Genomic DNA, 22098 nt, shown 5'->3' with positions numbered 1-22098 from the left:
TGCGCTGCCTGCAACGCCGCTTCCCCGGCTTGCCGTTGACGCTTGCATTTGGCTCGGAAGGCGCGGTTGCTACTTGCGCTCTGTCACCTGGGCCTATTCTTCTGCCTGGCCTGGTGCATTGGTCTGGCAAACATGATTTCTCTGATGCGTCGGTTGTCGGCGCTGTTCCTGGAAAGCTGTACTAAGAAGTCCGCACAAGAGATCTATCGAACTTTTAAGCAGGAAATCGCCAAGGAAAGGATCTATGATAATACTCGGGGTAGTTCTCTACTGTTTGAGGCCAGGACGGGAGTATTGCGAACCAAGACATATCGGGCCAAATACGAAGGGGTAGACACAGTATGCAGTGCGTGTGGAGAGGAAGAAGAAACTGCCGAACACTTGATAATGTTCTGTAAAGGGCTTCACCCTATAGTTCAGGATGATGGTGCAGAGTTTTTTCAAAGCACTGGGGTTTAGGAACAGGGAGGGCAAAATAGACTTTAAGCGGGTAGACTTAACTAGAAGGAGGTTATCTGATTGGTGGCTAAAGTCAAGGCACCAGTGAAAATTAAACCCTTCACTGCAAAGTACGAATCCTCAACCTCACTATTTAAAGAAAAAAAAAGATAAATTTAATGGTTAGTTCACTAAGTATTACGGCTAGGTGGCGTTAGCCGCCGCCCGATCTAAAGGGTAAAGCCACATCCATCCATCCATTCATCCATATCTGCTCTCCGGGCGTTCGTGGGATCTGTGCCCTCACCATGTGGAAGTTGTAAGTTGAACCTGCTGCGCGCGGGCTCGGTGGCATGATTAAGAAGGAATTAACGACGTCACCGAACGGCGCAGCCAATGGCACTCGTGCTTGGATACGACACGGAGAATTACGTCAATAACGGTTCTGCCAATGACGTGTGGGCTTGAGTGTGTCGTAGAGAATGAACTGATGGCGCGACTAACGGAGACCGTTATGGAAACTCAGGGCGAGCGCTTTTTCGTTTCCCCTAGCCATATAAAGCTATCGCTGTAAAATCTGCATGACCACCTCAACACACATTGAAAAACGTCGTGAGAGGCCGGACACAGTAAATATATGGGGAGTGCTAGGCGCACTCCTCAGGTTATATGTGGATGGGGACACTGCCCCCCCCCCCCCACTCTTTCCCATGCGCACCGCCACGCACCGCTAGTGTGGGCACGAGATACATAGCGGTACATACAACGAGTTATTTGTGCTAAATATGCATCTTTATACTTTCGAAACATCGGCTGTTTTCTCGCGTTCTTATCAATGGCTACAGCAGCTACCGTGGCCAAGGGCTGGCTAATCGCCGACGCTGATGTCGGCGTCTCTAATCAGCGCTGACGCCCAATTCTCCTTACTAGCAAAGTTTTCGTATACTTCCTGGTTGAGACCTGCGCGGAGATTGCTTCAAGGAGAAAAACACGGCATTCGATTCACAACTCACCGGAGCAAGGGGCTGTCGAGGCACTCGCTGCACAATTCAGGCACCCTGAACCGACTAATAAGGTAAGTGGGGCAAAATGCATTTTCGCGCATTGTACGATAAATAGCTTCGTTGCTATAGTCCAGGCAACTTGATGACCTTGAAGATTTGCCTGAATGAGCAGCCAATACAAGTGCTGAAATAGAGCGCAGAAAATCTTTGGAAGTGTGTTTGAGATAAATGTACTAGGGGTTTTCTCATAAACTAACTTGTTATTCTTTTAATGGATTGAAATGACCACATGGATACGTGACAATAAAATAAGTGCCACGTATACCCGCAGAGTACAAGAAGCATTTTAGATGACTAAAATGGACTCACGTTTAATAAACAACTTATTTAGCACGCGTTTGCGTCTCCAGTCACATTTCACCCCATTACGTCAGCAGCTGATTAGACGCTGTGTCATTGGTCGAGTGCTACAGCACCTTCTTTCTTGGCTTTTTTTGTTATTGTTGTTATGCGGAATAAGGAATCATCCTAATCATTTGCTTGTTCATTTCTATTTTATGGTATAGTGCAATGTGACAGCCGGCTACATAAAGCAGGCCAAAGTGTTTGCCAATGTCCTTGAAATAGACATGTATGTGCAAGCGCCCACAAAGTTTACATGATTGTTATGAGTGTACGCACAACCGGAGATTCATTTCTCTCTGCTCTATTTTTTTTACCATTTGGATTTCTTTACTCACTAAAACCAGATGTTCAATATTAAACTGAGTTTCGCCACTACGGTCTGTCTCACAATATTGTAGGAATATTGACAAGCGAAACACCAGAATTTATTATATTTTTTTCGTATTGCAGGTTGAACGATGAAGCTCAGCAGAGGTAAACTGGCGTATGTGCGAGTCGCACAAATATCGTTGGCCATTTTCGTTGCGCTCATTGCTCCAGTGGCTGAGGCCCGCGTGATTCCCGCGTACTGCGGGTATTACGAATTCGGCCGCGGCTGTAGGAATGTCAACAGGTGCCCCAATGTGGATCCCTTGCGGTGCCGCCAACCCGCTTCCACTTGCGAGCCTGTTCATTCTGGAATCGACGACGCTGACAAGGAGGTAATCCTCAGCGCCCACAACCGCTACAGGAGTCGAATAGCAACTGGAAACTACTCCAAGTTGCCACATGCTTCAAACATGTTGGAAATGGTGAGCGTTGACCTGTATATTTGCTTTACCTCGAGTGGGTCACACAGCTACACAGAATTTGTCCTATGATAATAACTACAAAGTTATTGACCCATCATCATTTTCTTCGTTGTCAGCCCATTTTATGTTCGTTGAAGCACGAATGCATCTCTCAATGCCCGCAACGCATTCTGCACTGCGTGGGCTGATTCTATTTTTTTAAGCTGCAAACTTCTTACCTCCGACATCCCGCGTAACACCTTGGCATACTTTTCAGTGTTATCCATTTCTTGACGTCACTCATTCAGCACGTCGAGGCCAGAATGAAAATATCGGCCAAGTAAAATGATTACTCGTTTATTTGCATGCGTATCAAAATGAGTCCGCAACCTTCCTATGCGGGAGCAATTAGGAATGAGTTCGATTTTGCACGCGCTTTCTTCACGGACTCCAAGCGCGTTTTGGTGGACCCGTGCACACCCTACTTGTTAAGCGCTTAATTACGCGTGTCATTAGACATTTTTTATGGCATAAGAGTATACAAGTTGTAAATACGTAGCGAAAACTCATCATGTCTAAAGTTTGTCTACTTTCTATAGGGAAATACATTTAGAAGCTGCTTTAAAACTGGTCTGTCTTGCAGGAATGGGACGACAACCTTGCGAGAATAGCGCAGGCCGATGCCGACCTTTGCGTTAGTCAGTCATCGAGCTCTTTTAGCACGAGGAACGGTAAGTCGCTCCCGTCATAACTGCGCAGCCACTCCGTTACATCCCACTTACAGGTTTAGTGTTGCCTCAGATTAGCATCAAGTTCTTTTCCAGAATTAAAAAATAGGAATACGTGTTTCAGTGGACTTTTTTTCTAGGACGGTTGCTTCCTGGGCTAGTTCGTTCATTTGGACGTATGCAACAGCATGTAAAACTAGAAAAGACGGCACAGACAGAGAGCAAAGGCACTTCTTCACTGTCTGTGCCGTCTTTACATATGTTTTACTAGAATACTTGCAACAGGAGAAATCTTACATTCATTATTTTTTCTCAATAATAAGCTTCCTTAGTCGTTTTCTTTTCACTAAGACTTGTATACAGTTTAAAATACCTCTGACACCAAATTTGGAAACTCGCTATGCTTGTGTTGTTTGAGAGTTCTGACCGATTAGTATAGTGACGACCAATGCCTATACGATATTTTTATTTTGTTGTAAAGCAAAGGCGAGTGTTAATCTCAGTTATCAGCACCAATCAGCATCTTTTCTGGTTTGACAGAGGCCCCCGCGTGATGTTCCACGAGTTAGTCGAGTGTTGTCAACATTTGCGCGGCGTGCAATACCTCCATTGTTTGTCGCCCCTCTCGCTGTGTTGTCGGGCAGCTCTCAGGGGGATTTTGGTTGCTTAAGCCATAAATGCATTTCTTTTTTTTTTCTGAAAGGGACGCGCTCAAAGCACCCATATTTTTTTTTTTATTCTGCAGTGCCCGCACGTCTCCCTTTTTTCAAAACGGTGCGTTCAGCATTACCGAAGCTTGAGCTCACGTATATAAGGTGACCTTCCGCTGTTGGGCGCTAGTTTTTTATGGTATTTGGGAGGGCGTTTTGTAATTGACGTGGAATTTTTCCGAATTAACCACACTAGCATTGTAGGATGCGTTAGAACATCTGAAATTCAATCAATTTCGGAATTACCAGACGCACAGCTATACAAATCACTGCTAGAAAGTGTGCTCGCAAGCGTGCTTGCAGTAGTTACCCGATGAGTGTTTTGAAAAGGCTCTGAAAGGCCGCTCTTCTAGCTTTCACTGTGACTGTGCTGCACTTTCAGCGCAGGCCTGGCGTTTTTTTTTTCTTCTCCATTTCTCTTTCTTGCTTTTTCTGTCTGTTTCTTGTATAATTTTATCTTTGTCTCTGTTTCTCAAAATTTCTTCTATTCTCCCTTTACTTATTTCTCTTCTTTCTACACTCTTCGTACCTTTCTCTCTGTTTCTTTCTCTATCCGTCTTTATTTGTTTCTTTCTTTTCTCTTCTATTATTTCTTGTGCTCTCTGTTTTTTTTCGGTATCTATATTGTGTCTTTATTTTTATGTTTTTTTCTCTCTTTCTGTTTCTTTCTACCTTTCTATCCATCCATTTCTCTCTTTCTCTCTTATGTGTCTATTTCTTTCCATCTCTATCACATTCTCTCCCACACTTTGTTCTCCTCTGTCTTTTCCTTTTTTATGACTTTGTTGCCTATATTTCTCCCTATTTTCGTTTTTTTTCTTTATCAATTTTTTTCTCTCTCTATTTTCATTTCTCTCCGTTTTTTTTCATGTTTTTATCTAGTTTTATGTGTTTATTCTTTTTGTTATGCCTGTTTTTTTTTGTTGTCCTTTCTTTTTATTCCTATCTTTACCTCTTTGTTCTTTCATGTGTTTTTTTTTAATTCACACTCACACATGTTGCACATGTCGCTGGGTCTTGCGCTATTCTTGTGGCTCATACTCACTTGATGTGTTTTCTGGAGACGCCGCACAAAGGCCTTTACTCTGGCCTTTTGTCTCCAACGATATACACCCGCTGTGGTTGGGATTCAATCCCGCGACCTTCAGGAGCTTTCGGGTCAGCATTCGAGTGCCATAACCTATAGACAAATAAAAGTGCTCTTTTCTCACTTTCGACGCGTAATACCAATTTTTTAGTGTATGCAGCACAATAATGACTTGACTTATTTTAATGATATATATATATATATATATATATATATATTGTAAGCACATTCCAAGCATTTGATCGTTCTCACTTGCACATACCCATCATCATCGTTCTCACTTGCACATACCCATCATCATCGTTCTCTCTCTTGGTGTGGTTCTGAGCCGAGCCAGACATCGCAGAATAAACGCTTCTGCTCGCCCTGCCTGCTCGCCGTACCTAGTCTGCCTGCGTCTTTCAGAGTAGTATATATATATATATATATATATATATATATATATATATATATATATATATATATATATATATATATATATATATATAATACTATTATTATAATATTATACATTAACAATATTTTGTTAATATTGTAATAGTAATAATAATATATTATGAATATATTATTGATGTTATTAAATTTTTGCAGATCGGAAACGCTTTATTTTTTAATTATTGTTACTATGTCCGGAAAGTGTTGCAAAGCCTTTTTAACAGAGATGTTGGTTGGTATATCAATAGCTCTTGTGCACCTCAATTAACGTAACGCGCGTCATATCCGTGAAGTAACGTACGCGGCAGTCCGATGAAGCTTGCACGCTTACGCTGCCAGAGCATCGTATGTCGCAGCGAACTATATAGACGATTTGACGTAACACATACGGCTGCCGCCATCTTGCGTTGTAAAACGAATACGTCCCTATTTCTGTCTCATCACGAGAACTGAGTATGGTCAGCGAATCGTCGAATGCAACAATCCAGCAGTTTTCATGAAGTTCTCATACCTCCATATGTAGTCCGTTTAGTTGTTCAATACAGAGCGGTGAAAGTAAACAGCCCGATATGGCGACATCGAAACCCCATTTGTGAAATACTCTACAGTGGGTGCAAAGAGGGAGATAAGTCAAGGTGATGGATGGATTCACGTGAACTTCCCTCGTTCGCGCCATCCTGTTAAAGTCGGGTAACCTCAAGTTTGAGAAATGGGTGGAAACGAAATATAGTATAGAGCATTGGATTATCTAGGTTCGTAAATTTCATCACGCAAGCTTTGTGACAGCGAGTGGCGGGGTTTGGACACTGAGGGAAGGGCCCTTTCATACTTGCGTGAGCGAGCAAAATGTCATGCTTGTTAAATAATTAGTCAGCGATTGCTTACTGTGATTTAAACGACGAATATAAACGTATGAACACAACTTCGCGCAGTTCTTTACTAACACTTTGCCACTCTCTCTAAGCTATACGATTTTTCCAAGACAGTGGCTCTTTAGTTTTTAGCTTACTGATAATAGGCTTCACTATACCGCCAGTCATGGTCCTGATACAGTAAATACACTTTATCGCCTGACATGGTTCCTTACAGGGTTAGTTATAGATGACGTTACTTATATACAAACTTGGTCACTAGCACAGAATGTCGCATCTCGCATGGTGCTAAATTAATGCATTTGATGCGACGCATTGAGCTCGCTTCAACGTCGGAAGTCTTCGAAATAGGTTCTGAACCTCGTAATTTGTTTTCGTTTCTTTGGTCGCGCTAATGTAGGCAGATTTCCTTGCATCGGCCGCAGCAGTTGCTTGATGCAAGCGGATTTCGAAGACTATCCTGAATGGGAAAGATGCATACGAAGCATGTTTGACGAGTATCGGAGGATTCCCAACTTGCGTTCAACTACGAAACTGACCACAATGCATGGAGTCGAAAGCTTCACCCAGGTGAGAGCCCAGCCTCGACTTGAATGGAAGTGCATTTGTGACGCAGTACATCATCATCATCATCATCATCATCATCATCATCATCATCATCATCATCATCATCATCATCATCATCATCATCATCATCCTGAGTGGGCCCATCACAGGGTAAAGGCCTACATGTTCCTTAATTTTGCCGCCAATCAACCTGGTGCTGTGCTAGCCGCGGCTATACGTTATATCCGCAATCCAGGTTTTACACCTCACCCTTTCATACTCTCCCACCCCTTCCATCGTGTAGGGTAGCATACCAGTTATCTTAAACTGGTTAACGTCCCTACCTTATGTCGCTCTCCTGCTTCCTTTCTTTGCAACCCACTCAAGATCTAACCTTGATGGTAATGAAGACACTCCTAGATATATTGATTGACGCCAGTTTTCTCGCGAAATTACTTGGAAGCGCATCCAAGTTAAAAAATCAACTTGTTTAGATTAATAAACTGTTCTCTGGGAAGTTTAATGTCGTTAGTCTTGCCATCATAAGTTCATTGTTTTGGGAGAAAATTAAGGCCAGAGTAACACTTTTAAATTGCGCGCCAAAATATGTGGCCGTGACATGACGTATTTCAAAGCGTATTTGTCGTAATGTGCCGACAGTGATTCCACCAAATTTCCCAGAACTTGATGTGTGAAGTATGTGGCTCCACTCAGCAGACATTGTGTTTTATTTCTACCTATTAACAGATACGTATGCTAAACATTCCGTAACTGGCGCAAAGCACGGAACATTAAAATGAGCGGCAGTAGGAGTGAAACGGCCGCGAAAGTACCAAATTGTTTGTTGCCGGTGCAGCCTGAGAACGGGGTAAACTTCCACTAACTCGCCCGAAAACAACTTATTCAAGGAGATACGAAGGTAAACACCGTCAAAATGTATGACGTCACGACCTAACGAGTCAGAAATTTGAGGTGTCGCCACCAGCCGCATTTTCTCTTTACGCATTTTTTCGATAATCAAGCATCTTCCCACGGTGAGCGCAAAGGTTTAAAATTGTGAAAGGGCAACTTACTAATTGCAGGAAAACCGTTTCCCTCTTTATTGTCCCTTTAATTGAGCGAGCAAAACGTCCCTGAGTGAGGTGAACATGCTTACAAGATTGTTACACCTTTATTATCATCTCGTTTATTGACTGACTCACTTATTCGCTTTGATTACAGGCATCTAACTGTGTTACAAAATTCCACCACAGAGGATTTTATGTTTGTGAAACTGAAAAAAAAAAAGAAATCGAGATGATGTCATCTGCACCAGTAAAACGAGGACACTGTTAACGCAGTTCTATTCAGTCATTATTGAATTCAGTCCAATAATTAGCCTAAGTGCCTAAATTCTAAACGCATCGCTTCCAGCTGACTGACCATTACTACAAACTTCTAGGTCACGTAAACCGTTAACAGTCCAGCAGCTGTCCTGCGCAGAAGGAGTGAGTCACCGTACAGCTGTCAATACATTTTTAGTAATCACAGAAACAGTAAAGATTAATGCTTATAGTACTAAGAAATAACTTGGTGTAACGTTTTGTTTTGTGATTTTTTTTCGCTCATGCAGCTGGCTTGGGCGACAACTTGGAAGGTTGGATGTGGCTACACAGTATACGCATCCCGATCGGCTTTCGACTCTTTTGACAAGCGCTACACCTGTGCCTATGGCCCAGGGTGAGAACATCTTTATACACGCACACAAACACACACACGCATGCACACACGCACACACACAAAAACACAAGTCGGGCGACCGTCCTCCTCATTTAACCACTACTGAAAACATGTACGACTATTGGCAGAATGCCTTAGCACAGTGGTTCTCAACAGCGGGACCGCGAAGCCATTTTCGGTGATCCTCGACACCCATTCCCTCAAAAAAAAAAAAAAGTCACAGTTTCTCCGTGAGGGAGAAGCAATGAATGCGATAGCAATAACTTGGAATGTGAAGCTGAGAACGGCTAGCAGATCGAAACGTGCACCGTGCTTCTCATACGCACAAATGACGCACGAAAACAACACACACAGGACGAGAGCTAGCTAACAACGTTTACAACTCGACGCTTAACGCGCTGTTTAAACAAAAACAACCCACGAAACGTAATCGCAGGTGCAGATATGAATGTGATTTAACGAGTATCCCAGTTGTTACTTCGCTGCGTTTGAAACGCTTACTCTTTTCGTGAACCGGGGCCTTCCCTGCGAGTGAAGTTGTCCTTTGTGGTCCAGGCAACTAACGCATCATTCCGGGGAAAGGCCAAAGTGCACAATTCTCTCCATCGAAGAATAAGCGCGATCGCACAAGCACCTAACCTTCCCCCCCTCTCTGCCCCTATGCGTGGGACAAAGTACGCGTGGAAGATAAGCGCGCGTTGGCGCTTCGTGACAAGCTGGGTGCCTAGCGTGGCGGCTTTTATTAAGTTTTTTATATATACATACGTATACATACACGGTGCATGATGGCAGCTTTGGCAACGGTAAAAAAAGCCGAGGCAGTACATAAATTGTTATCGCAAAAAAAAAAGCGTTTTTGGAGGCACATTATGCCCTGTGTCAACAATCCTTTATAAATTTTAGTACTCTTCACAGCATAACGAGTTTTCATTGCGGCGGAGCAACCGTGTTTTACAGGGTTGGTGTTTGTTGAGGTAAAAGCTACCATCACGATGAGCACAAGCATTTGTCAGCGGCTAAATATCCTTCTCCTGCGTTTGTTGCAGTTTTCTATGGCAAACAAAAGTGAGCATATTTTGTTAAGGTTTTCACATTTTAATAAGAGTAAGCATAGCTAAAAACGCGTTGGATCTGGCAACTACGTCGGTGGCTGCAGACCGCCCAGCGTATTGCAAACTGTTGAGATCGGATTGACGGGGCAGTTTGGATTGACCATTCTTTGCAATAAAGCAATAAAATGTACGTGTTTCACGTTTAAAATTGCACGTTTTGTTAAAATATCACCTTCACACTTCCATGGCTGAAAACCACTGAAATAATGACACGCAATACACTTATGTGGGATTTTAGCCCACACCTTGACTTTTATTAATCTCCCTCAGGTCACGCGAGTTGTTGTTTTTTTACCACAAGCCGGTTATCGATGAGGTAAAAACTACTGTCACGACGAGTACAAGCATTTGTCAGCGGCTAAATATCTTTCTTGGTTTGTTTCAGTGGAAATGTGCGAGGTGACGAAATGTACAAAGTTGGTACAGCTTGCGCCAACTGCCCGGAAGGTACTTGCTACGGAGAGTCGTGTGAGGAATACAACATCGCTCCCTCCTACAATGGATTGTGCAGTAAGTGTTGCAGAATAATAATAATGGTAAGCCAAGAGAGCATGCACAAAGACAATATGTCTGGTAGCTATAGCGCCATGCGCCATCATTGACGCTTGGTGGTAAATCTCGACCGGGACAACCCACGTCCATGATCAATGGTTAAGCAATGCCTTATGGTAGCTGTAGAAGTTACCGGTGATAGCGTAAGCAGAGAAAGTGGTATCTAGAAGAGCGTCGCTGATTGGACGCAGTGCTTCAGCTAAAGTCGCCAGCTGGTTAGATGTAAATGCAATGCGCATCGTGTTTTCCCAGCAGCACGGTCGCTATTTTTTCTCAGAGCCAGCGTAAGTGGAGAACGCGGTGAGTCGCAGAGATATTTACACATTTCAACATAAAAGTGACGTTTTATGTCGGGGTCCAACAATACTTCCGTGACGTATTTCCTTAATGAAAATGACGTCGAATAATCAATCAGTTTATTATCATAACATAAAAGGATGATACGGATGAAAGGATGAAAGAATAATACGCACAATCAGAAGACAAAGAAAACTTTCTGGCAATGGGATTCGAACCCATGAGTCCTCGATCCGCGAGATCAGATGGCGGGCACGCTACACACCGCGCCACTGTCACATGCTTTACACGCTATAAAAAATACGCCTTTATATTTATCACTGTCCTCTCGCAGCGTTCTTGGTAAAGTGCAGCAATTCATCATGACCATTGTACACGCTATTAGTTCCTTGAACGTGTCGTCTCAAGCGTCCGTTTTATAGGGCTCGTTTCGGATTGGATAAGTGAAATTTTGTGAGCGCCTCAACACACCCCCAGATGGCGACTTTACCCTAAGCGTCGTAAAGATATGCACAGAGCTTTCACGTGCGCGCCACCTAAGGAGGCTGAGCGCAGATGAAGGCTCCCTGAAGCATCGGTGTCATCCATACGTAAGAAAAAAATTACGCCATATCCACGGAATGAATGATGATAAGGGCGAAGCTCGAGAGGGAGAGATCCATCGGTAAACGGAAACTCTCCCGTGAAAAGTTAGCCCAATAAATCATTAGAAAGGCATAAAACTGTGCGTGTGTATCCTATAGATATATACAAATCAACTTTTATTTTTTTCTTTTCGTTTGTTGCTTTGTTTCTTCGCTTGTTTTTTCCCCTTGCCGTGGCAGTAAGATTGCGAGGTTCCTATGCATCTGAGGGCGTATTCGGAAAGCATGTGCTGCATGATGCAGTCATTAGCAATGAGGTCCATCCGTCCGTGCTGCCATCCATGCGTCCGTCCGTGCCTTCGTGAGTCTTTCCGTCCGTCTGTCTGTCCGTCAGTTTGTCCGACCATCCGTCCATCTGTCTGTCTGTCTGTCCTTCCGTTCGTCTGTCTGTCACTCACACTAGCGCCACCTGCTGAGTGAGTTGTACAACTAGGTAATTACGAAACGGTCACAAAGACAGACCCACGGAATTAGGAGCTTCGCCCCAGTAAACTTTATTCCCATAGTTAGGATATAAAGAAAAATATAAAAATAAAGACATGGGAAAACCTGTTCCTGCTGAAGCATACCAGGTCAAAAGCCAATTAAAAATATAATTAAAAAGGGTTTTATATTCAACCCAAAGCGCAAATTTATTGAAAAGCCAATTGAAAAATACAATTAGGGCACGATAACGCAATATTGTGTCCTAAGGTGTTGGCTCGATGAGCACAAAGGTCTTCAGAGCTCTTTTTTTTTTAATGAATTATGAGGCAGAGATGTTTGTGTCATTGACATGCCCGTTCAGTAAGAGGAAGGGGGGAAGAAAGAAAGAAATAGAGTAAAGAGGGAAATAAAGAAGAGAAGAGAAAGTGCAGAAAATTGTAGATGGTTGTCAAGTTCATGACACTGGCACTGGTACGGTAGTGTCGTCCGTGGGTTGGCGTCGGTGTGATGCGGGTTAGTTCGCTCCTAAAAAAAAAAAAAAAAAAAAACTTTGCACACCCCAGAGCAAGGCGTGTGGTTCGTCTAGAAGTACTACCTCCGCGTACGCCGTTTGCGCTCGCCCCGCGGACAATCGCAGCCGGCCAAAGGGAAGAAGCGACGTGCGTTGTGTTTCCCTCTTGTCGGGCTGTGGTGTTTAACTCCGACATGCCGTGAGTAGGTGACCTTAGCCCAAGTTTGGCGTCCAATCAGTCACGTTCTTCTGGCTGTCGCATCAATTTCTCTGTTTTCGCTGTCAACCCTTGACTTCTAGAACAACCACAAGCATCTATGACCACAAAGGTTTGCTTAGTCATTAACGATGGACGTTAGTCATTTGGATGGAGATATATGACAGGGCGGCAACGTAGATGCATTAATCAGTGACATAGCTGCCAAACACCAATGCATATTGCGCTAGCTTCTATATATCAATGTACAGTCAACATCAAACTACTTCGGTAAGGACACAGTTTACTTTCGTGTTTTACCGATCCCTATGACGGAGGGATCAACCATGTTTTTTTTGTTGGTACAGATGGATGCTATTAGCGACGCTCTCCCTCAATCGGGTATGGTGCTACCTTGAGTCGATGTCGCCACATTGAGGTGTCACCACATCAAAGCTTTAAATAAATTGGACTTCTCGTATTGAAAGCGCGTTGAATCTTATGGCCGCGTAGCAACGACAAATTGCAGGAGCTAATCGCGGAGGCCACAGTTATGATGCATCGTGAATAAATTCGCTTTACCGCTCCCGGAGGGTGACACCATCCCACCGCCCCAGAGCACAGTGAGAGGAAAGTTAGAGATAAATGGCACGTTTGGAAAGCCTTCAGAGTGTTTGACCGTGGTCACAGTATCGGGCCCGGCATCTGTTGTCACGGAGCGATTTTTTTTTCTTTATCTGATATAGTGTGCATTTTTTGACGACACTGCCGGGACGGAAATACGTACGTTACTGGAGCGCAGCATGAAACACATTTGTGTATGAAAAACGATATTTTTCAGAGGTGATCGACGATGGCCCGGCTTTTCCTTTGGACGACGAAGACAACCTGTTGTTGGGGTGCTTGTTCAACAAAGCCACTTCCCGTTCGTGCACCTTCCTAAGTGATCCGCGTGATGGTTGGAAGACGAAGACGTTTTTCGGAAGTAAGCCTGCATGCCTAATTCTATTCCGTTCACGCTGTACTGACAAGGCTTGTTGTTTCGCGAGATATTCAGATGATTAGCTGTTGTCCAATTACAAAAAAATATGAAGAATTCATGCAAGAACAAAATATGTTTAAGGTGATGAGTTGATGAATTCATACCTAAAAAAAAGGAAGTCAGAAGAAGGTCGCCATTAAGAAAAATAAGAAATGTGACAGTGGCGTGGCGCACAATAACAAATGGCAAAAAAGAAAAGCACCACAAGAGTGGCGTATACAAGATATCACTGACCAGTTTACAGCTATATATAAGACGCTTTCAAACTTATGAACGTTTTTTTTTTTTGCATTCTCCTGCTGACGCATCAATATACACGAATTGATACTAATTTACTAATAAATCTTAAATATATTGACATTATGTCAAGAGGAGCTAATGTTTCTTTCTTTAAAATGTGCTTAAAAAACACCTCGTGGTGCGGGCCTACACAGCTTATCGGGATGTGTATGCGAAGCATAGGGATTAGTACTATCATCTTGCATATCAGCTTCTGGAAATATTATCTTGGCAATGTAGCGAATAGCGATGACTTCTTGGTAAATATGGCTTTACACAATGCGCCGTTGCAGTGCGACATTACAGGATATATGAAGTATAATCACATGTATGTGGGCGAGTTGGTTTGGGTTTATATTGAAATATACAGGGGTGGTACGATCAGCACCTGCGACGTCCCCTGTTCTTCGAACAAGACGCCGAAGGGCTTCTGTTCTGCTACAAGTCGTTTCAAGCACGTGCAGTGCCCTCAAGAGCCTGGATGTGAGGCAGCATGCGGTTCGACTTTGCAACGTGCTTGACGAGACGACCTTCGCTGTTTTCGGTCGCCGCATATTCCTTGCAGAGACAGCGGCGTCAGCACGGACGACATACCGTCCCGCTGAAGTGTGTGTCCTGTGATTGGACAGCGCGATTTGGAGCCGTTCCCCCATCTACGGATCTAGCGAAAAGGGACTCCTTATAATCAGCCTCCGCGGGCTCCTTACGGACTAGATTGCCATGATGTAGCGAAAACGTTTAGGGTTACTGCAAGAAAGATTGGACTAGTTGGGACGTATGCATTTAGCACCTGCCCTCCCCCTAACCCCCTCTTTTTTGCTTTTGTTTCCCAAGAGGCGTGTACATTTATCCACCTACTAAATGAACGCTCATGTTGTTAACCAGCGCCAAGTCCTGTCAGTCTCTCTTGCCACGTGTGTCTGCACTGTTCCTTGTTAGGTAGCCAAGTTGACAAACTTGGGTAATTCATACCTTCTTAGAGTAAAGCTGAGCATAAGCATATAGAGCTGAGTAAGCATGAGGAAGTAAAGCACTTCCTAACGGAATCTCACGCAGTGGGCCATGCCGAATCCGTACTCGGGTCTGGCCAGGGCGCGGAGATGACCTTCGAGCAGCCCATCCAGTCCAGCAACGGCCGGCTGTGCGTCAAGGTCGAGTACAATAAGGGTCCCAACGTCACTGGAGCGACCGACCGCGGAGTGCTTGACCTTGTGGCGACACCTGTCGATCGGACTGACCGACAGACCATTGTCAATCTGTCCGGAGGAGCAATAAACCTGATGCGCTCGAGCATCACGCTCCGCTACAACGTTGGTGTAAAGGTGAGTTTTCCTACCAAGGAAACTATTTAACGGTAATCTCTGCGGTTTATATAGCGTCCCAAAACCACGATATGATTATGAGAGACGGCGTATAGTGGAGGGCTTCGAAAATTCCGACCACCTGTGGTTCTTTATCGTGCACCTAAATCTAGGCACACGGGCCTTAAGCATTTCCGCCTCCATCGAAAATGCGTCCGCCACGACCGGGATTCGATCACACGATCTTCGGTTTAGCAGTCGCGAGCCATAACCACTATACTGTGTGGGACGAAACTGTTTATTTGTTTATTTATTTGTTTATTTAGGAATACTCCACAGCCCCGAGATGATGCATTGTTAGAATGGGGGAGGGGGAAATTACGAACAGTTCAATACATAATATATTGGATGCGTGGAAAGATTCAAAAAGTGTCACAAAAAATTACAAATTACCGAATCACGCAGATGTTATAAAAGAAATGAAATAACCGTAAAAATGATTATTGATATGAAAAAAACAACAACTTTTGCCGTGTGTGTGGCCGAAAGCGTTATAGTGCGAGCTTTATTTAGAAGGGTCGTTATCGAATGAGAGGGGAGGCTAGACGTGCGCGGCGATGACCAGTGTTCGTTAAGGGTTGTATATTAATGCTGATTAGTTAATAGCAAAGATATGCTATTAGACGGGAAAAGTGGAGACGCCTGAGCTTCATCTTCAAGAGTAGATTGCGATAGTGCAATGGGGTCTCGTGCGCAGCGCCATCTTAACTCCTAGTCACGCTTCGGTGCGTGCCTCAACCATGCCGTATAACAAAACGATAGATAGATAGATAGATAGATAGATAGATAGATAGATAGATAGATAGATAGATAGATAGATAGATAGATAGATAGATAGATAGATAGATAGATAGATAGATAGATAGATAGATAGATAGATAGATAGATAGATAGATAGATAGATAGATAGATAGATAGATAGATAGATAGATAGATAGATAGATAGATAGATAGATAGATAGATAGATAGATAGATAGATAGATAGATAGATAGATAGATAGATAGATAGATAGATAGATAGATAGATAGATAGATAGATAGATAGATAGATAGATAGATAGATATGTGGGGTTTAACGTCCCAAAACCACTATTATGAGAGACACCGTAGTGGAGGACTCCGGAAATTTCGACCACCTGGGGTTCTTTAACATGCACCCAAATCTGAGCACACGGGCCTACAACATTTCCGCCTCCATCGGAAATGCAGCCGTCGCAGCCGGGATTCGAACCCGTCAACCGCGGGTCCGCAGCCGAGTGCTCGTAACACTGGCCGTGTCAAAGTATCACTAAACGCCTATTGCAAGCGCGGCTGTTAACTGTGCCATAATTGTTCATCTTGCGTATCGGCGACAAGCCCACTACACGTCCGCAGGACAACACGCGAACCTATACGCCGCTGCTCACTTTATTGAGCACTGAACAGGTGTGCTTGCAATGCAGTATAGGCATTCAATGATATACTTTGAAACGGTCAATGCTATACGCACACATTCTTTCGTTTCCTCGTGGCATGGTTGAGGCATGCTGATAATGATGCTAAAGTATGTCTGAGCACTTTGTAATGAATGGGCCTTTAAAACCACCCGCTCGTTGCCCAATTTACATCTTTTGACACCTGGCCCGATTCCACGCTTCTGCAGCCCGATATATGATGCCTTAAGGAGACTCCTTTATCTACATGACGCTCATAAAGGGTGTTAATTTCAAAATCAGTTTCTACAAATAGATTTTCTCAGTTGTAGAACACCTCCTTGCCACGCAGACGGCCTGGGTTCGATCTTTACTCAGACGTGGAAAAGAATATTTTATTCACATCTTTTTTTTTTAATTTTTCCGTCGCGGACAATATGATAATTTCTCACTCGTAATCAACGACGCCGACACCATTGCCAACGGGGAAATCCCTGCGAAACCAGCTCTCTAACTCTATCGCGTTAGAACGCGAGGCTTGGACGGAACGCGCAAAACAGTTGAGTATATCCTTCCATCTGCGGCAGATACCACGCTGGGGCATTGGCCAAGAACCGACTTCGCAGTGAAGGGTGGAAGTGCATCGTTTTCTTTTTTTCTTCGTTTAAATACGAGCAGCAGTTGCGACTTCTCAGCTGCGCAAGTGAGTCCTCCGGCTAAGGCATACCCTCGAACCTCATTTACAGCTTCTTGTAGTGCGTCTTGAATGGCACCGTCCGACCCTTCTTTTTAACCAGATCATGACGTCATCAGCACAAAGCACATGCTGCACGTCCGGAATTTGATCTATATGGGAATGGTGGTAGCTTTCCCACGACCTCGTTAAACAGGGTGTGTGAGAGGACTTAACCTTGACCTCTGTCGGAGGGCTTCGTAGTGCCTGGCCGAATTTCCTCAGTGCTTACGTTCGGTCAGATAAAAAGGCACGGACGCAATGCTGGGGGCGCTTGCCGCATCGTGATCTGTTATGCCCTACTATACACCGCCTCGACGATCAGGCCATCTATCGACTCATCGACTACTACAATGCACATTGGATAGAAGGAACACATCCTCAAGAATGGAGGCACGCCGATATCACATTTATTATCACACCTGTCGAATCCTTGTCACTTCAAAAATTTGAGGCCAATATCCCTGACTTCGTGAAAACTTACCGAACATGTTGTTTATATCTCACTACGAGATCACCTCGAGGCAAACAACAACTTTCCCATGAGTGGCTCACGTTTCCTAGGAGCGAAGCAGAAGATGAAGATGGCTAGATGAAAAAGAGGGCGAAACGAAAGCGTGCCGGTTCGCGTTTTCTGTTCGACCGCGGTGCTTGACGTCACACACCAGCTGCGCGCATGCGCACGTGGTCTGGGAGTGGCGTCACTCCTGTGCGAGGTTCTTCAGTCCGCATATTACGCATTGCGCCCGGTTTAAACAGCTCCACTTAGAAAGAAAAAAAAAATGTCGGTCCTCTTTAGTCATTTAATACGAGCTACCGCTACACGTGCTCGTTTATTTAAGGTGAACGCCTCATATGTGTCGTGCGAAGGGAGCCATGATGTAAATCACGGTGTGAGCATGAAATGGCCGACATGACCTGGTGGACCACCAGGGTTTTTCTTTTCCGCACCCCAGGTTGATTATTTAGACCGCAGGTCGTCTCGCCCAAATTCCTGCAAGCTAGAACATGCCCCAGTACCGTCATACTCAACGAGATTTACCCTGATGTCTATCTGACCTGCTAGCACGCAATGCTGCCAGAATGTCCAAGTAACTTTCTTAACGTTGTCGCGATGCTGTGTCAGCATTTAGTGCTACCAGGAAACCTTCGCGTGGCCTGGGGTTAAAACGCGACGCTAGCACATATGATCTGGTAAAGTCAGACGCGTATATACATAACTCGCTAAAAAACGGCAATCAGTTCGATATATCGAATTATTCGATGTAAATTGTTCAATATATTTACAGTTTTTTAATGCGAACTTTGGTGCGTGAGTTTGCCTCACGAAACTGCTTTACGATAATGCAAAAAAAAAGGCAACTTAAAGCAAACGCAAATTTTTTTTAGTTCTTATTTTTTGGTGTTTCTAGTAGGAGGCAGTAATTGTGTGCTGACTCGGGTTGTAGGTAACAAAATGCAGTACCGGTATTGCCCTCTCTATCACACCTCTCACTCTCCAAAATGCACGGGAAAAGTCTCCTTCCGTTAAAAAATCCCGCCACTTGCAAGGGAAAGCGAACTCTTGGGGGCGTTTTGCGCTGCTCGATATTCGATAAAACAGGTGTTCCGACCATTCGATGAAACCGTAAGTTTTCCTGTGCGCTGACGTTAAATATATTTTCATGCTCAAAAACAGTTTGATTTTTGAATAATTTGATTGAGCCGAGTTGGATGCAATCGGTTCGGCTAAATGCAATGAAACATTCCAAATGAGCAATTAAACAGTATACTTTCTACGAAGATTATAAGAACTGAATATTAGCGGTAGTATTATGCATTCGCGATCGGTTTATGTTTTTTTATATATTCTAAGCATTATTTATTAATTTGAATGTTAGCCTTTTAATTGAATATTTATTGCTCATTTTGTTATTCCTTTCCTCCTTCCATCAGACGTGTAGTTCCCTATTTGAATTCTTTTAGAGCGAAAGCTGTATATGGCTAGGAGAAACAAAAAAAAAAACCATCTGGCAGCGGCGCCATGAGCGGGCCCCATTGGCTGCGTTATCAGTTACGTCATTCGCAGCGTCGTACCCAAGCACGCGCGCCATTGGCTCCGTTGTGAGTCAGCTCGCGATGTCAAACGCTTGCAACAACGCGCGTTGTTGCGGCGTTGATGTGATGATTGCGGGAGCGCTTTCACCGGGGCAAACACCCGTTTTCGGCGGAAGTTTCCCCAGCGGCACTTTGGCTTCGGCTGCGACGTCTGTGGTTCGAGAACAACCACTTTGATTAACGCGTTTCGAAACGCAATGAACCATTCATTACGCTCTCCCACGACCACCAACATATTTTCACAGCGCAAGACTACAAGTAGTTACGACGCAACTACAAAAGAAGAGACAAGGACAGAAAGACCACTGACTTCAACTGAAAATTCATTTGCGAAAACGCTGGAAATATATACTCGTGACAGAATATCACCGTGCAATCTCGCAACATATTGCATCACAATAAGGCAATCATCATCTCATTATATGGATAGAACTCCGCACCTCAGCGCAAATTCATAATCTATTGTGTCACAGCCAGAAACTCGATTTCTTTTTTTGCCAGAGCAAGCGAAGGCATGCTGATACATCCATCACCCAGCATTTGCATTTGATTGGCCTCAATAATCTCTCGTGTTAGCTGCTGACGGTGTTTGGCTACAACAATGCACTACGTCGTAACTATAGTCTTGCGCTGTGTAAATATGTTGATTCCCAATGATCAACTAGCCCAAGCAACTGTCTTATCAACCCGCGACCATGATCATGCGAGGCACAATGTGCGGCATGTGAAACAAACACTTTAGCAAACCCAAACCATTCGTGTGTCTAACTTCACTGAGAAGCACGAATATGTAATCAGTCCTTGTTAAAGGCTTCAGTGCAGCGTCAGCTTCCGCTGATCAACAATTTGTACGGAGTTTTTGGGTGGCGATATTTGTTCACACTCCTGTAAGAAGCTGTTAAATGAACAACGAGGGTAAAAACAATTTTTCGCGCATTCCTAAAGTACAGTTTCACAATCCTGAAAACACCACTCATGCCACGGCACGACGCTTGGTAAGCGTGAAAAACCCGCGAGAAGAAAACGCGAGTGGAGACGCCACCTTGTGATTCCCGCGCCAAACACCATGACGTCATCAATACTGAAGGCGTCTGCTGGGTCCTATGTAGCTTCTAATTAATAAAATTGAAGTTGATTGTCACCTCTGGGTGCCATATATCTAGCACGAAAAATCGCAGAAAATGTGGTTGAACCAATGTCGCAAAAGTTCGAAAAATATATCTTAAAGTTTGTCGCGTCATGCGTGGACACTTCGGAGCAAAATTTAAGAATGAACTTCAACCTTGATTTTCTCCGCTAATAATGAACTTATGGCAGTCGAACATATGATTGAGTTCTTAGAGTGCATTTACTTATATAAACCAAAAGTCGTTGTTTCTCTTTGGTGTCCTCTTAAGGCATACAGTATTAATAAAATAAGACAAACCCATTTGAAGTTGTAGGCCATCTGAATTATTGTTGGAATCAAACATTTATCATCATCAGCAGCAGCAGCAGCAGCCTGACTACGTCCACTGCAGGACAAAGGCCTCTCCCATGTTCCGCCAGTTAACCCGGTCCTGTGCTTGCTGCTTTTTGACATTTATGTCGTGCTTAAATTTGTCTAATTTCTTTTCGCGAGAAAAGAAACGCTCGTGAATTGTGCCAAATATGAAGTGTACGCGCGCTCGCAAACAGCGCTTCCATGCGGAATTTCATGATTGCGCGACTGCACTCGTATACATCACCACACCGCACCACGATGATAAGCGAATGAAATACAGAGCTCTTGTGTCAGATCCTGCTTACCTCTTCTATGTTGCGTAGTATACGTATGTGTACGTAGTTCAGAATTGTCTTTAGTTATAATTGATAATGTAAATGTAAATGGCTGAATGATTGACCCTTTACTATATGGAGAATATCTTGGGAGCGTGACCTTCACTTACGTCAGCCCTGGAAGCCACACGAGCCCTTCTACAATTCTTGAGGGCAATGTCACTGTGTGACTGCCTGTGAAACCTGAACTGTGTGTGTGGTGTGTGTGCAGTGCGTATCTCCTCTCTCTATACCTCATTCCCCTCTCCCTCGTGTAGGGTATCGAACTGGACTTAGTCTAGTTAACCAATATACGCACCTTTCTCATATTTTTTTCTTCTCTCTCCGTTCTTTCACAGATCAGCTTCTCATTCATGGTGCCAAGAGGAAGCCCGGCCCAGTACGTCAACATTTACAAGGTTCTCATTTACGAGAAGGCTTGCTACGAGTGATATGATAAACGTGCCGCATGCCTCGAATAAACAGTTTTGCGTTGTTATTCCCGTTGAATGCCAATTTGATTTGTGAAGTTGGTGCAGAAATAACTCAGAGTACACCGTATTCGCATAGTTCATATACTCAGCCCTACGATTAGTCAGGCTGTTAGTTCGGAGATCACTTGTGACGGGGAGGGTTGTACGTATATAACGCAATTAAGTAGCTCTTTTGGGGAATACTGGACACCATACATGGCATTCAAACATTGATGTCCAGCGCTCGTTTCATCTGATAATGGTGATTGTGGCCTATATGTATGGCTTACACACTATCTGGGGGACTGGCCGTCTATTTGCTGTCTATTTCTTCTTTTTATACTACTGTAGACAACGTACATGAACGAAGATTGACGTATTCAGGAACCGAGTTTAGGAAGAGAAGATTTCATTAAAGTCTATCTATGGCTGCCGTCAAGTGGCGAACGAT

At 43.9% G+C, this 22098-nt stretch overlaps 1 protein-coding gene across 1 annotated transcript; it reads left to right on the top strand.

Annotated features, from left to right (window-relative positions):
- Positions 1-1356: 1356 nt before the first annotated feature.
- Positions 1357-21673, top strand: LOC119171754 (venom allergen 5). The gene is made up of 9 exons (XM_037422583.2): positions 1357-1513; positions 2298-2638; positions 3261-3348; positions 6850-7019; positions 8608-8714; positions 10212-10336; positions 13294-13437; positions 14830-15095; positions 21534-21673. The coding sequence occupies exons 2-9, from the start codon at positions 2306-2308 to the stop codon at positions 21624-21626; spliced, it is 1326 nt and encodes a 441-aa protein (XP_037278480.2). The 5' UTR covers positions 1357-1513; positions 2298-2305; the 3' UTR covers positions 21627-21673.
- The last annotated feature ends 425 nt before the right edge of the window (positions 21674-22098 follow it).

The sequence above is a fragment of the Rhipicephalus microplus genome, chromosome 4 (assembly GCF_043290135.1).
Source record: "Rhipicephalus microplus isolate Deutch F79 chromosome 4, USDA_Rmic, whole genome shotgun sequence".
NCBI lineage: Eukaryota > Metazoa > Arthropoda > Arachnida > Ixodida > Ixodidae > Rhipicephalus > Rhipicephalus microplus.
This window is presented reverse-complemented; position numbering and strand designations above follow the sequence as displayed.